Source organism: Arachis duranensis, chromosome 5 (genome assembly GCF_000817695.3).
Source record: "Arachis duranensis cultivar V14167 chromosome 5, aradu.V14167.gnm2.J7QH, whole genome shotgun sequence".
Classification (NCBI taxonomy): domain Eukaryota; kingdom Viridiplantae; phylum Streptophyta; class Magnoliopsida; order Fabales; family Fabaceae; genus Arachis; species Arachis duranensis.
In genome coordinates, this window is record NC_029776.3 from 91,948,629 (window position 1) to 91,965,523 (window position 16,895).

The window sequence follows — 16,895 nt, forward strand, 5'->3', positions numbered from 1 at the left end:
GTTACAAGCCTTGTTGTTCTTGAACTCTTTGTCTGATAGTTGAGAAATTTTGATTATGACACTGACTAACTCAGCTCCAAATAAAGAGTTGACGTTAGCAATGGTTAAAGAGAGCATGTTAAACGAAGAAGCCAGAAGAAGAAAGCGAGGTTTGACTAATGCCTCCTCCCAATCAGAAGCACTTGTTTCAGAGTCACAGGGAAGAAGTCAAAGTAGAAAACCTTACAATTCTGACAAGTCAGAGAGTCGAAACAAGTTAAGAGGAAAGTACAAGACAAGAAAGGAGTTCATTTGTTGTAACACCCTAATTACCCTAAGCCTTACCTCGCATTGTAAAGCAAATGTTAATCAAAGGTTACGACAATTCTAAAGCTTATACATATTTATATAGAAGGAAATAATATATTCTAGAAGCCCGATGAAGGATTAAGCTCAAAAAAAGAATTTGAAAAGCGCAAAACATTCACACAAACCTACAACTTAAGGCACAAGATATACATACAGATATCAAGACATATATATATCAAAGTATGATATTCATAAGAGTCTAGCCGCAGCTTGCGGAGTTTAAGCCGGCTAGTTATATATAGACACACAGAGTTTAGAAAGTAAAACAGCTTATACAAACTTCCTCTCAAAGTAAGCCTCTAGGCAAAATAAATACAAAAGTGAGAGATCTACACAAAATAAATCAAAAGACTTCAAAAAATATAACAAGGATCTTCTGCTCTGTCACCATCAAAATAACTCACCGAGGTGGGTTGCGACCTGCATCTGAAAAACAATAACAGAGTATGGAATGAGAACCATAGGTTCTCAGTATGGTAACAGTGCCTAGTGATATAAAATATAAGACTCCTGGACGCCAGAGGCAATCCTAGAGCTTCATATTCATCATGAAATTCAAGCTTAGAACATAAGTAAATTTAAAATGTTAACTTTAAAACCACAATGAAACATGGATAATCTAACTTAGTGATTTCTAATCTAACAATTCTCCACTGTCCCACAGCCTTCGCCAGCCTAACCGCCATGCAATCCCATCGCCACCGCCTTCCGAACCTCCTCAATCCCAGTAGAATACACAGATGATAACAATGTAAGTAAAGCACAAGTATAAACATATATAGCAATTAATTCAATAAGCATTTAGGCATGTTAAACACTTAGGCAAATAATACAAGTCGGCAAAGCAAACAAACAGATGGAATATGCACATGATGAATGTCTGTCCTATTTGGCTGTGATATCACATTATCGGTTCAACTGCCAACCTGACATATCTCCATGGAGATGTCGCCCTTCAGTATCATAATGGGAACCCCCGAGATATCGTGCCCGAAACACGGTCCAAGATATAGGGCCTGCACACTCTAATGATCCGAAGGGATGCGAGCGGGATACTCTTGCCACATACCTCACATCTCATCGTAAGCGGGATAACCCTACCGTCCTTACGCTGCTGTCGCGACCTCGACAGGCGGGATTAACCTACCGTCCCTGCCAGGCGCATAGCATCTCAACAATCTCAGTATAAAACAGTAATTCAGTGGTTTTCAGAAATTATTTTTCAGTATATCAGGGATCCATCATTCCATTCCGAGTCCCAGACTCGTCTCAACCACCATCAGTTCATAATCTCCACAATTCATAGTCAGTGATCATCAACACAATACTTTGCCTTCTCACTCAACCAAATCTGTCCTCAGTACTCCAGAAATCTAAGCGTCCGTTTTCTAAACTTTTTACAAGAAAATAACTAATTAATTTCACCTCGAGTCCTCTCTATGTTATGACACTTAAAAACAAGCTAAAAAGTCTTATATAAGTATTACGGAAGTTTACAAGCTTGCTGGGAAGATAAAACAGTTAAAAACAATATGTTTATTGAAAAACAGGATAGTGTGCATACGCATAGGGTTGTGCGTACGCACGCCCAGAAGGATTTCCATGAAGTGTGCGTACGCATAGAGGTGTGTGTACGCACAGAGAGCAAAGATTTCCATTCTGCATACACGCACAGATACGTGCGAACGCCCTCGACAAAATGCACATCCCAGCGTGTGCGTGCGCACAGCTTGCAAACTTCGCAGGGTGTGTGTGCGCACCTGAGTGTGCTAGCGCTCCCAACAGTAGGCACCTTTCTGTTTGTGCGTGCGCACAAGAGTGTACGTACGCACGCTTTCAAAAATACACAGGGTGTGCGTATGCACAAGGCTGTGCGTACGCACAAGTCTAAAATAGCCACTGATTAGAGCACGTGCACAGCAGTGTGCGTGTGCACACAAACCAGAAATCACAATTTCTGTAACATCACAGAATTCAGATTTCTGACACAAACTTCTAACGATCATATCTTTCTCTACAAAATTCAGATTTCAACAAAATCTATACCGTTTTAAAGCTCTTTAAATTATTTTTAATTTGATATAAAACTTATTAAATTTCAAAAACTGTAGCTCAAGATATGATCCGTCAAAGCTCACTAAAAATCTATTTTTACCATAGTTAACTTAATCCTCAACACCTTAAAATTTATAACCCAACCAATTCAAAGCCTATTCCATCTCACCATACAACACTACCAAATATCACACTTTACCTTTCCATCACACGTCAACCAATTCAACACTTATATCAATCAATTTTACCTCTATAACCCCACAATTTCATAATTTGCACATCAACATTCAATTTCAAACACTTGTACCAAATCTCACTACTCATAAGCTTTATTTATCACACCTCATCATAATTCTCATCTTAACACATCAAAACCATCACAAGCATTAACATCATCACACATTATCAATCTAACAACATCATCATGCATTATCCAATCCAACAACCAATTCAATCTAACCTATCCTATGTGTCACTAGCCTAAGTGTCCAGAAATATTATATATTGCATAGAAAAAAATGAAACCATACTTTGGCCAATTTTCAATATGCACTAAATCACCAAATTGAATCCAACTCAAGCCTCCAATCACCAAAAGCCACCAATTCAAGAACCAATGCTCCAATAATCACAATTTCAAGCTAGACATACATAATTTACCATAAATCAATACCTAAGGTTCCTAAATACACAATTCACAAGGGATGAGAGCAAGTTTACCTTCCCACAGTGGATTAGGACAAAACTCACTAAGTACCCGGTGTTAGATTGTACCTAATTAATCAAAATCACAAGAACCACTCATCAACCATAGCCAAATTCAAATATGTTTTAGAAGGAAGAACTGGGCAAGAAATTGAAAATTCTTTACCACTTTGTTCGGATGAAATCGAAGAACTCGACGAGAGCTTTGATAAACCACTATTTATGATATATTTTGAACTGAATTGAGTGGGTTTTGTCAACTATTCTCACACTTATTCATGTAAATTGCATGTTTTTAAGTTTCTTTCCTAACTTCGTGCTATAATTGAAAACATGCTTCCCAAGCCTTTAAATCGCTAATTTTAATCTTCTGTTATTATCATTTGATGTCGTGATATGTGCGTTAAGTGATTACAGAATTTATAGAGTATGAATGGCATAGAGGATGAAGAGGAAGGATGCTAAAGTGGAATGAACACAAGAATTTGAAGATTTGAGAAGCTGGAGGCGACGTGCGCGCATGGCTGATGCGTACGCGTGATCAAGCCATTTTCTAAGAGACGCGTATGCTGACCAGGAGCGTCGACCACTAACGCGTATGCATCAGTCAAGCTTTGCCTGGCAACTGACGGCACGCGAATCGGAGCTACGAAGAGTGAGATATGGCTCCAAGAAGAAGATGATGAATATTAAATGAAACCCTCACCTCTTCCCTCTTCAACTCACGTTGCTTCCTCTCATTGGTGCTGAAATGAGCTGATTTGACTCATTTAATGGTCTTATATATGTTGGGTTTGGGCCCATCTTGAGCCCGGTCAAATCCGTTAGCATTTTTGGCCCGTTTAACCCAATTTCGGGCCAAACCTTTAAAATTAATGCCCGGTTAATTCTAAATATTTTTCTAAGATTTTCTATTGTTTTTAATTATTCTCGCATAGTATCAGATAGACTTAAGCCGATACTGTCAGTTCATTTACCGGTTCGGGTTTTTATGCGCTTTTTTGCAGAAAATTATATTTACCAACTCAGAAAAATCTACTGAGTCCAAAAATAATATTTAAATTGTCTAATTAACATTATAAATTTTTGGATCCTATTTGGGCAATTTAATTATTTAATTAATCGGTTAATTTATCACGATTCTTACATTTGTCACCATTGTGGCAAGCCGAGGCATATCAAGAGGTATTGTAGGTTCTTGAAAAGAGAACAATCAAGGGGAAAAAACGAAGACAAAGGTAAAGATAGTGATAAAAAAATTGCTGCTATTGTTTATAAAGATGTTCTTATCACATATGATGAAAATGATCTGAATCTTGTCTGTGATGATTCCACTTAGATTATGGACTCTGGTGCCTCATGTCATGTTACTCCAAGGCGTGAATTTTTTACTTTCTATACTGCTGAAAATTTTGGAAAGATCAAATTAGGAGATAAAGGAGTGTGTGATATCATTGGTATAGTGATATGTGGCTTGAAACCAACATAGGATGCAAGTTGCAATTGAAGAATGTTAGGCATGCGCTAGATATGTAGTTCAATCTCATTTTAGTAAAGGCATTGGATCAAAAGGGGGTATTGCACTTCCTTTGGTAGTGGAAAATGCAAGATTACCATAGGGGCTCTCATTATTGCTAAAGAAGACAATAGTCTCACTACTCTCTAATGGGTTGCAAGCAAAGTTATGCAAAGAAGAGGTGAATGTAGCTGATGATTCCTCTTCTGATTTGTGGCATATACGTCTTGGCACTTGAGCAAGAAAGGGCTAAGCGACTTAGCCAAGAAGCACTCACTTTCAGTGAAAGGTACAACTTTAAATACTTGCACTCATTGTTTTGTTGGAAAGCATGCTAGAGTATCATTTCATAATTTCTGGACCTCATAGGAGATCACATGTTCTAGATTTAGTTCACACTGATGTTTGCACTATGGATGCTAAAACACTAGGTGGTGCATCATATTATGTTACTTTTATTGATGATTATTCTCAAAAAGTGTGGGCTTTTGTTTTGAAATCTAAAGACTAGGTGCTCGATATCTTCAAACACTTTCATGCAAGTGTTGAAAGAGACACAGGAAGGAAATTGAAATGTGTTCGAGCAGATAACGGTGGTGAATACAGGGATCCATTTGAAGAATATTGTAAAGGACATGGGATCAAGCTTGAGAAGACGGTTCCTAAGACTCCACAACATAGTGGAGTTGCAGAGAGAATGAATCGCACTATCAATGGTAGAGTCGGGTGAATACTCTCTCATGCAAAGTTGCCTAAATCCTTTTGGGGTGAAGTGATGAGAACTGCAATAGATTTGATCAACCTTTCTCCTTTAGTTCCACTTAAAGGTGATGTTCCAGAGAAAGTTTGGAGAGAAAAATATGTCTCTTATAGTCACTTGCGAGTGTTCAGCTGCAGAGCTTTTGTTCACATTCCAAGAGATGAAAGGTCCAAACTTGATGGAAAGTCAAAGCAGTGTATCTTCATGGGTTATGATCACGAAGACTTTGGTTACAGATTATGGAATCCGGTGAGCAAGAAGATAATTAGAAGTCGAGATGTGATTTTTCTCGAAGACCAAACTATTGAAGATCTTGAGAAGACAAATAAGCCAACAATAACTGTTAGGCGTTATGCTGATGATGAACCTTGTCCTTCCACTAGACCTCTTGTTAATGGGGGAGATGTACAAGTTGATAATGATGGTGATGATTTGCATGATGAACCTACACCTCAACCTGAGGTACCAGATGTTAAAGTTCTACTTGAACCACCAGTTGAGCCTGAGTTGAGAAGATTTACTAGAAAGCGTCATCCTTCTCAGAAATACTCTCCTCATGAGTATGTGATGAACACTGAGATTGGGAAGCGAGAGAGCTACCAGGAAGCTATGTCTGATGAGCATAAGGAAGATTGGTTGAAGACCATGCAAGAAGAAATGAAATCCTTGCATGAGAATCATACATTTGAATTGGTGAAGTTACCGAAGGGTAAGAGAGCATTCAAGAATAAATGGGTGTTCAAATTGAAAGCGGATGAAAATGTCTCACGGCCAAGGTACAAAGCTCGATTGTGTGTGAAAGGCTTTGAACGAAAGAAAGGTATTGATTTTGAGGAGATTTTCTCTCCAGTTGTGAAGATGTCCTCTATTCAAGTTGTACTTGCATTGTCGGCTAGTTTGAATTTAGAGATTGAGCAGCTTGATGTGAAGACTGCATTCCTTCACGGTGACATAGATAAAGAAATTTATATGGATCAACCAGAGGGTTTCGAGGTTAAAGAAAAGGAGCATCTTGTATGCAAGTTGAAGAAGAGCTTATATGGGTTGAAGCAAGCGCCAAGGCAGTGGTACACGAAGTTTGATTCCTTCATGGAAGGTCATGGGTATAGTAAGACTTCTTCTGATCATTGTGTGTATGTTAAAAAATTCTCTGTTGGAGATTTTATAATTCTCTTGTTTTATGTTGATGACATGTCGATTGTTGGTCATGATACTAAGAATATTGAAAGTATTAAGAAAGACTTAAACAGATCCTTTGCTATGAAGGATTTGGGTCCTGCAAAGAAAATTTTCGGTATGAGTATCACTCATGACAGAAAGAATGGGAAACTATGGTGTCACAGTAGAAGTATATTGAGAAGGTTTTAGAGAGGTTTAGCATGAGTAATTCCAAACATGTTAGTACTCCACTTGCTAGTCATTTCAAGCTGAGTTCGCAACAATGTCCTACAAGTGAGAAAGAGAAAGCGGAAATGAAGAGGATTCCGTATGCATCTGCAGTTGGCAGTTTGATGTATGTTATGGTTTGCACCATGCCAAATATTGCTCATGCCGTTGGAGTTGTTAGTTGGTTTCTCTCTAATCCTGGCAAGGAATAATGGCAAGCAGTGAAGTGGATTCTCATATACCTTAATGGTACTTCCAAAGTTTGTTTATGCTTTAGAAGTGACCAACCTGTCTTGGATGGTTACACAAATGCAAATATGGTTGGGGATCTTAATTCAAGAAAGTCTACTTCTGGTTATATGATGACTTTTGCAGGGGGAGCTGTGTCGTGGCAATCTCGACTTCAGAAATGTGTTGCTTTGTCTACTACAGAGGCAGAATACATTGCTGTTATTGAAGCTTCTAAGGAACTCTTGTGGATGAAGAAATTTCTACAAGAGTTACGCATCAATCAAGAGAAGTTTTTGTTATTTTGTGACAGTCAGAGTGCTATCCATCTCAGCAAGAATTCGACGTTTCATTCTAGATCGAAGCACATAGAGGTGAGGTATCATTGGATACGTCAAGCGCTTGAGATGAAGTCATATGCACTTGAGAAGATCCACACAGATGATAATGGTTCAAATATGATGACTAAGAGTTTACCTGTAGTGAAGTTTAATTCCTGCAAAGAGAAGGCGAGGTTGGTGAAACAGCCTATCCCCACTTGAGTTGGTGAGGAGGAGATTTGTTGGTGGGTTTCCAACTAAGTGGGGCCACATATTAAAAACAAAAAAAAAACAAAGAAAGAAAGAAAGAAATTGGCTTTTAAGCCACGAAGAGAAAGAAGATTCATTCAGTTTTGAACGAAAAAGAAAAACTAGGGCTTCGGCGTAAGAGGGAGAAGAAGGAAATTTGGGGGAAAAGGGCAAGTCATTGTTTATCCGATTGAATGGGTAAACTTGCTGAAATTTTAGTATGTTGTTTCTGGTGTAGAGATGAACATTAAGATATAACTTGCTAGTTGTATTGCCTTCTCTTTTGCCTGATTTGAGATACCCACTTTGTGGAGGATTTATGTTGATTCCATCAGTTTTGATGATGTATTTTGTTGATTGTTGAGATGCCCTAGTATTACTAGGAAGATTGATTGTGTACACATTATTTTGATAGTAGAAGATTTTTCTGGACTAGGTTCTGTGGATTTTTTGTCCCTCTTTTAGGGATTTTCCCATGTTAAAATTCTAGGGTCTGAATATTTAATTTTTGCCATTATATTTGCTGCTTGAAGTATCTTTGGCATTGCTTATTTAATCGCATAGGTTGTGGGAAAATTATTTTTGGTGCTTCCGCTGTTAGACAGGTTCTTGTTTGAACCTTTGTTAAGTTTTTCCAATAGAGAAGAAGAAGTGAGATGTTTGTGAAGAATACAAAGGTTGCACATCCTTTTATACTTTGTTAAAAATTTATCGTAATGTATTTCATTTCTACTATAAACGTTATAATTCTTCACGTATCTTGTTTACAGTGTAAACAAATAAGAGTGCACATATTTCATTTACGCTGTTAAGAAAATTGATTTTGCTAGGTAGACAATGATTTTTGTAAACAGTGTAAACAATGGGTTCTAGAATTGACCCAAAAAAAAAACAAAAACATTCCACCCCAAATTATTATCTCATAAACCTTAACATTAGGATAACCATATGCACACCCAGTGAATTGGACATTTAGCCATTGTTAATTGTGTATGAGTAAATCGAATAAAAAAAAATAATCATCCAATTAAAAATAATGAACATAATTATCTGCATACCTATTGAATTGAACATCTAACATATCTATTGTTCACATTGTTTAGTATTCTCATTATGTCTACTTATACTTTTTCAAAAAAAAAAAATAAACATATTTAATATTTCATGTCTTATCTTATTTATGTAAACGAAATAAAAAATATAAAAAATTTTAGTAAAAATACTACGAATTATATATTTTGATAAATAAAATATTTATTTTNTTATTTATCAAAAATCCAGTTTGTTTAGACTTTAGATCAATAAAGTGGTGTGTCCATAAAAAGGTTATCAATTCTGACATAAATGAAACATTAGTGCTTTAATGTTTTTATTCGTTAATTTTTATTATATATATAATTAATAATTAAAATTATTAAAACATTAATATTTTCGTATCACCTAAAAATATAATTAGGAGAACTGAATAAATAACGGAAACGATTAGACTATTAGATTATTATATTTATAAAAAAAATTATAATCATGAAAATTAACAATATATTATAAATAATAAAAATTATTTTCTTTTAAATTTGTAAGTATAATTCAATTTTATGTATGTAATATATTTAATAAAAAATTATATATAGTAAATAATAATTTAATCTAGTTTGATCAAATTTTCTCGAATTTGACAAAATCAATTTATCCGGTTTTAATCAATTTTGACTGAATTTAACTAATTTTAATTAAATTTGATCGAGTTAATTGGTTAGTCAATTCAAATGATACTCCAATCCGATTTTATAACCAAATAACTGTTTTTTAATTTAACTAATCGAATAGGAGCGAATTTGATAAATATGCCTAAAAATTATCCTATAAAATACTTCAATTCATTAATTGGCTACAAATTCATTTTTCACAACTGTCGGTCGCTAGTTTTTAGTATTAGAAAAAGGGCAAAAAATAAAAATTAATTTTTAATTAAAACTATTTTAAAATTTTAAATTCCTAGAGACGCTGCGTTTCCGTATTTGCCCTCACAACAAACCAAAATTACAAATCCCTCTTCCCATTGGTCATTGCTTTCCCCCATCTTCTTCTTCCCTCTCTCTCTTTGATCTAAAGCCGCCATTAACGACTAAAATCCTAGTTCCCTCACCGACGACAGCAACAACAACATCATAAAGTTTCGCACATAACGATGCTGTTGTTGTTGTCGCCGCGTTTCTAACAAGGAAGACAGTGAAAAAAGAAAATAGGAATAAAAAATGAGGTCTTCTTCTTCGAACACGATCAACATCGCCGCCAGCACACAGAGACTCGATGTCGATAATCGAATCGGCCTGCGACTCTATTATCGCATCGCTGATAACATCCTCAGACAGGTTCTTCTTCTCTTTCTATATTCTCTTCTAATTATTTTAGCTATGTTGGTATTAGAACTTAATCTCTGTGGTTGAGTCTTGAAGGGTTTAACAATGAGTAAGGGACTTAGGGTTTTAAGTTTGATGATAAAGATTGCTGCTTTGAGCTCGTTTAGTGGTTGTGTGTAGGAGAATATAATTGTAAGGGGAACCCTTTGTTGGAACTAGGGTCTAATTTAGGGTTTGGTGGATTTCAATGTACTTCCCTAGTTAATTGGAGTTTTGTGGTTTACTTCCTTTTTTTAAGGGAAAAAATGGAGCTGCTTTTTGTTTTTATTGTAATTTTGTATTGTTTTTAATGAATTGCTATTGGTTTTGTTGGGGTATACTTAAGGTTGAGGGAGAGATAGAGGGGCAAAAGGGTTTATTGAGATGTTACAATCTGCACTAGTTAAGAGCTTCTTGCTAATTACTATGCATCATGAATGCATTGTTGTACTTGAGTTTGGAAGTATATTGGTTATGTTCATGGAGAATCTCTTAACTTGAGAATGGGGAGTACGAATTATTGAAATAAAAATATTTAGTACACACTTTCCTATAGTAGATGAATGAAATATTTAAAAAGTGAGCATGATGAGGAAAATGACATGCGTGAATTCCGTCATCTTTTTCATATTTTCCTTTCCCTTACAGTCTTGATATATTTTGGATATAAGGGTAATAGTTAAATTATCCTCTGTGCTGGAATAATTATTTTGTTCTTTCTTGTAGTCGCACTTCTTGTTTAGGTTCTCTCTTGCCTGGCATCTAAATTCCGAATATTGAATTTTACATTGCAGGCTGATATCTTTCGGACAGAGAGGAATATTATTGACTTATATGTCATGCTCCTAAGATTTTCTAGGTATCACAAAAAGTGTCCTGTAATAAATGACTATTTGACACAAATTATGATTGCTTCAGCTGAATGGTTTAACGTAGCTGGACTTCGTCGTATATGAAATTTTGTCGTCAAACTGAATTGATGATCGTTTTTATTTTGTACTAGTTTGGCATCCGAGACAATACCACGTCACCGAGATTATAGAACATCTCCACAAAGCAAAAAAGAATCATTGAAAAAGGTTTATCTCCTACTCTCCTTCAAATGGTAATCTATTATAAAATAGTTGATGTAATCTAAGTTTCAAAATCTTTCCGTAGAAATTGATAATTTCCATGAATGAACTGGAGAAGTTGAAACCACTGGTCCAACAGAAGATCAATGAGCTTAACAGTAGACATTCTTACCAACAAAATGAGCATGGAAAATTTCATTCAAATAATTTAATGGATTTTTCTCCAGTGAAAAAGCAAACTGTGGGCAGTTATGGCCAAATAAAGGTAATATTTGCAGGAGAATTTGTTTTGAAGATTGTAGTTTGCCGGTGGTAATCTTTCTTTAGAATTACATACTTTCTTTTGCGCAAATGAATCTCTATTTTTCATGTTCTCCTTGAAAAGAAGTTCTGCATCCCTATGATATTGTATATTTGACCAGACAGTCAGACCAACTGCCATGGAATTTGGTTACCAAGGATCAAGGACCCAACAATTCTCTTATACCAGGCCTGTCCAACAGCATTTGCAAAGACGGTAAGTATTGGACTCTTCATTAATTTATGATTGGTTTCCTTTTGGTTATGATATTGCATAATTTCAAGATTTTCAGTCATAGAATTAAGTTATGTGAAACTTCCATTCTTCTTTTTACTTTATCTGTAATGATCATATTCATGAGATTAAATTATACATTTGAAGGTTGATAAGCTAGGTGGTATCTTTGTCCTATGCCAATAATAGTGGAGATGTTACATTACTGCATTGATTTTCATAATATAAACTTTGACCTAGTTAGGCGGGTGAGCATTAAACTGTTGCAATGTGTCCTTTCTTTGGTTATACCAGCTGGTTAAAATACAATCCTCATAATGAAACAGATATACAAAATAAATTCCCAAACTCCCAGTTGGATTACCTGTTGCTTGACTAAGATGTCCGTTGCATTTTTTCTTACTGTTTTGTAGATCTCTAAATCTTACGCCTGCAAAGGAGGAAACTCGCTCTAAACATTCTTTCCTTGGTCCCCACGGGCTTAATGGGCATTTGCGATTACCTACAAGTGATAAAGGGGTATGCTAGCTTTTATCTGTAAATTCAATTCTATTCAAAGATCATCCTGACTTTTCTCTCTTGATGTAGGTCAGATATCCATCTATCACAGATCTATCTCCAGTTGAAATACCAAGGTTATTACCTATTTTAAGTTTATTCTGCAATGATTTTCCGACCTTTTCTATTGTTTTGCTTCCCTGCTGTTGTGAAAAAAAGAAATAAAAATTGTATGTTGTATCCTGGTCTTTCTAAAATAATGGAACTCAATTTAAAGTTGTTGGTACTTTAAGAGGGTTTGTTGATTTTGAGAGTTTAAATATTTTAAAATTACAGGTTTGCAGCTATATAATGCATCTCGGGTTAGTTTATATATTTTTTTATACATTAACTACATCCATCTGACCAAGTTCTCCCGTATACAGCCTACAACATTCTTTGGAAAATGGATGTTGTAATAAAAAAGATAATAGCATCACAGAAAACAAAAGATCAGATTTAGATTCAAATCTTGCCCAGAGCGTGGAATGCAATACCCGGCATTCTGAGGAACCTCCTTCTTTCATCTCTTTTGAAGAATCTGAAGCCCCTGCTCAAATTGGGGTTAAAGAAGCTCCTTCTCTGATCTCTTTTGAAGCAACAAAACCCCCTGCCCAAATAGAAGTTGTCAGACAGCCTTCTCCTCCACCTGTACTTGCTGAAGTACAGGATTTGGTCCCTGCAATGTCACCTCATGTTGACGAGGCAGGATGCAAGGCAGATATTCCGTCATCAGGTGGTTATGTTCATGCTGAGTCGCCTCTGCAGCTGCACGTTGTGAGAGCCAATAACATTTTATCCATCTTTAATGTATTCTATTAAGTAAATGTTTTCTGTGTGCTGATAATTTCTGAAAAATTAAATGTTAATAAAAGTTTGACGTTTTTCTCTCTGTTCCTAATAAATGCTTCTATTTGCAGTCAACTTCTATGATGGAAAATTTTATGAAGCTTGCCAAGTCAAATACAGACAAAAATTTGGAGACTTGTGGTATCCTTGCTGGTCTGCTTGTAAGTGATGTCGACAATTTGTTAACTTAAATTGGTGTGCAAAGATAGATCTAAAAGGAGCATAGGTCCCTGAAATTGAGTTGCATATTACCTATTATATAAACGATAATTTATCCATTGCAGAATCTATCCGAGACTCAAAGAAACTAGGTTTCCTATTTTCATGGTCTTGTGCTTTTGCAATAGCAACAATGTTCTTATTTACTTTAGCTATGTTTGTGTTAATGGATTCATGTATAAGATGCAAGGTATTCTAATATGGTAGTTTAGGAAAATTTTGTTGTTGTGGTTGAGCTTCCTAATGCCTTAAGTACTATATAGTTCAATTGTGAGATTGTGATTTTTTCAATACATCTGATTGCAGAAAAACAGAAAATTTTATATTACTGCTCTAATAATCCCAAAGCAGGAGTCAACATCAGATTCTGTAAGAAATCTTTCCTTATAAATATTTTTGGGCATATGTATGACTAGTATTTTTTAAAACCTTACAATTATTATGTACTTTACTACTTTCTGAGCAGTGTCAGGCTACAAATGAAGAGGAAATATTTGAAGTGCAGGATAAACAATCTCTTTTCCCCCTTGGGTGGATACATGTGAGTTTTCAAATCTTGCCTTTGTAAGGAACTGATTCATGCTGTAGAAAGATTTTTTTTTTAAATTTCCTTACCTAAATGAAAAAAAATTATAAGAAATTATGTCATTTAGGGTGTAATTTCTCAATATCTGACTTTTTCATTTGGCTCATAAAATAGAGTTAGCCAAAATCTAAATTCCTTGCATTTTATCTGCTAGTCTTGAATTGTTGTTTTGACACACTATTTGTGATTTCCAGACACATCCTACACAATCTTGTTTCATGTCATCAATTGATCTGCACACTCACTACTCATATCAGGTAAGTACATTAGTTTTAATTAAAGATTATTTTTATGGATTTGTTTTGCTTTGTCTTTGGAGGTGAATTTGTTTAGTTTTTAGAGAAAATGGTGGAAGAGAGAAAACCAAGAGATTTTAATGATGGTGTTTTCTACTTTTATGTCAAATTCTTCATAACTGTCATGATAGATTCAGCTATAAACCTTTATCTACTGAACATAAAGTTTAGAGTATACTTCATATAGAACATACAAGCTTCTATGCTCCTGAAATTTTTTATGGACCTGCCATATAATTTGGCATAAATTTCTGCGGTCCTTTGTTACTCTACGAAACTAAGTTATTATTTATTAGGTGATTCCTTTATACTTTCTTTCATTGCTTATGTAAATGTATGTTCTCTCTTCAGATTATGCTTCCAGAAGCCGTTGCAATAGTTATGGCACCAAGAGACAGTTCAAGGTAAGACACATCACAGATGTATCTTGAATTCTTGATTCATAGAGGCATCTTCCCTAATAAATTTTGGAAGCACAACTAGAGACCATAAGTTGAAACTTGAAAAGAATGTAAAATCCTTCCTAGAAAAATTAATAAAGGGCAAATTACATTGACATTCCTTAAGATTAAGTGATATTACACATGATGCTCTCCTATTAATAAACGCATACACCAACCATCCTTTGAATTTAAGTTATATTAAACTCGTCGCGATTCTAATTTACAAAATGTGACATTGACCTTTTTTATAAATACAAGAGGAGAGATTAGTGTCTGCATAACAATATATCAAGGTGTGCCCATGTGTGATATTGCCCAACCTTAGAATAGGTTACTGTAATTTACCGAAATAATAATACATGCATAAACTTTGGAGGAAATCTCTTAACCATGGTTGTTCTTCAAAATATATAGTATTGGTCCTTACACAAAAAATGGGTATTTGAATTTAGTTCTCATACATGGCATTCAACAGAAAACATGGCATTTTTCGGTTGACAACCCCTGGTGGAATGAACGTCATCAAACAATGCCAGCACCGCGGCTTTCATCCACACAGTCAGCCTCCAGATGGTGGTCCTATTTACAACACTTGTACAGATGTTTACATGAATCCTGATTTAAAATTTGATGTAATTGATCTTCGGTGATAAGTGATAGCAACACTCTTTTTCATCATTGTTTGTATACCATGTTTTTTCCCTCTTTATGAATATAAGGTTTGCCATTGCCGTCCGTGGCCATCATGAAAGCAGGTTTTGGCCATGTTTGTATAAGAAGAAATCTTGCCCTTTTGATTGTTATTCTTGGCTGTATTTTTACTATTCATCAATGCCTTTTCATGCATTCACTCGGGACTTAATCAAATCCTCAACTTTAATTTCTGAAGATAGATTAATTCTAAACATTTCAAAATCATTGCTGAAAGTATCCTCAACATTCCTGTGTCTTGTTAATTGTTATTAACACTATAGAGTTAAGTTTTGATGTTCGGATATTAGAGTCTGAGACTCCATATGTTCTACTACTACCTTTTAAAAATAGCTGTTTTTTTCTTTAATTCATTGAAAATTTAATGTATTTAGACAAAAGTGTGTTTGGATAAAATAATTCTTCAACGAATTTAAAAATTAAAATAAGATAGAAAATTAATTTGAGAAAGATGTAATTTGACCATTATAAAATCTAAATGCACATTTCAAGTGTTTTCAATTGCATATGCTAGAGTTTTACGTTTTGACATCTCAATCCCAACATTGCTACTCACTAGTAGTTATCATTAATTGATGGAACAAAATGCTCCTCCGACTCCGAGAGTTCCTTTTCCCCTAACAAATAAACTATTTTCTTAACGAAATTAACAAGGCAACCACCACTTGTAAGTGAAGCATTCCATGCTAGTAACAATTATGTATTTTGGTGTGTCCATTGTCTGTATTTCCTTCAATTTGGGTCCATTAAAGCAAACCATAGCCTAGTGCTGAATATGGTTATGGTTTACATCTTTCTTTTCACCAATCAAATGTTTTCTTGTAATGCCAATTCAGGGGGGTTGAGAGATACATGCATTTTTGGTAGGGCATCTTAAAGAAAAGTAGTCGGATGAGAAGGAAATAGATTTTTTCAATTTTTTTCCGCTTATGTTATCAAATATAATATTTTACTATATACTACTCTCTAGGTTGGACTAAAAAAATATATAATAAAAAATATTTATAATAAGAGATCATCTTTCACAATATCAATGAAAAAGAAAAAATGATGATATACTCTTCGGATTTCCCCCATGTTGTGTCAGGTTTTGAGGATCTAAAAAAATAAGGAGTTAAGGACTGTTTTGTCATTAAGGTTATGGGCTTATTCACAATTCCATGTTGCGAGGACTGCTCACATGACAAGTTGACAAAAACTGGTTATCTGATTTTGTTAAAAGGAGAAACACTTGTCATGATTTGGGGTCCCATTCTCAAATTTTAGCCCCTACAACCCATGCTCTATATAGAGTTAGCCCATCAAGGCTGCTTGTTAATCTCTTCTTACCTCACTTTCCTATTACGCCATAGAAGGAGTGAAGGATGGCTTCACATTTTTCCCAAGTATTGCATGCTAAGGAGTTGGTATATCATGAATTTATTTGACCAAGTGTAAGCAGATGGATATCATGTTAAGTAAACTTACCCACTTTAAATATTTACGAGGATACTACGTTGTATTTCGGTGTCAAATGTTGTAATTAATTTGTTTAATTCTCGTAATATTTTTCTGTCTGACAGATTAAAAATTAATTTATTATAAATTAAAGTTATATTTAAAGACTACACACAAAATAAAATTCAAATTCAAATACTTAATAAACTAACTATTTGAGCAACTTAAATTAATTTTAAATGT

The 16,895-nt window shown here is 34.9% G+C and overlaps 1 protein-coding gene across 1 annotated transcript; it reads left to right on the forward strand.

Moving 5' to 3' along the window:
• Positions 1–9,574: 9,574 nt before the first annotated feature.
• LOC107490402 (AMSH-like ubiquitin thioesterase 1) lies at positions 9,575–15,307 on the forward strand. The gene is made up of 14 exons (XM_016111176.3): positions 9,575–9,939; positions 10,761–10,825; positions 10,970–11,045; positions 11,125–11,304; positions 11,462–11,556; positions 11,988–12,093; positions 12,163–12,209; positions 12,498–12,888; positions 13,032–13,121; positions 13,486–13,548; positions 13,646–13,720; positions 13,960–14,022; positions 14,413–14,465; positions 14,980–15,307. The coding sequence occupies exons 1-14, from the start codon at positions 9,823–9,825 to the stop codon at positions 15,152–15,154; spliced, it is 1,596 nt and encodes a 531-aa protein (XP_015966662.1). The 5' UTR covers positions 9,575–9,822; the 3' UTR covers positions 15,155–15,307.
• The last annotated feature ends 1,588 nt before the right edge of the window (positions 15,308–16,895 follow it).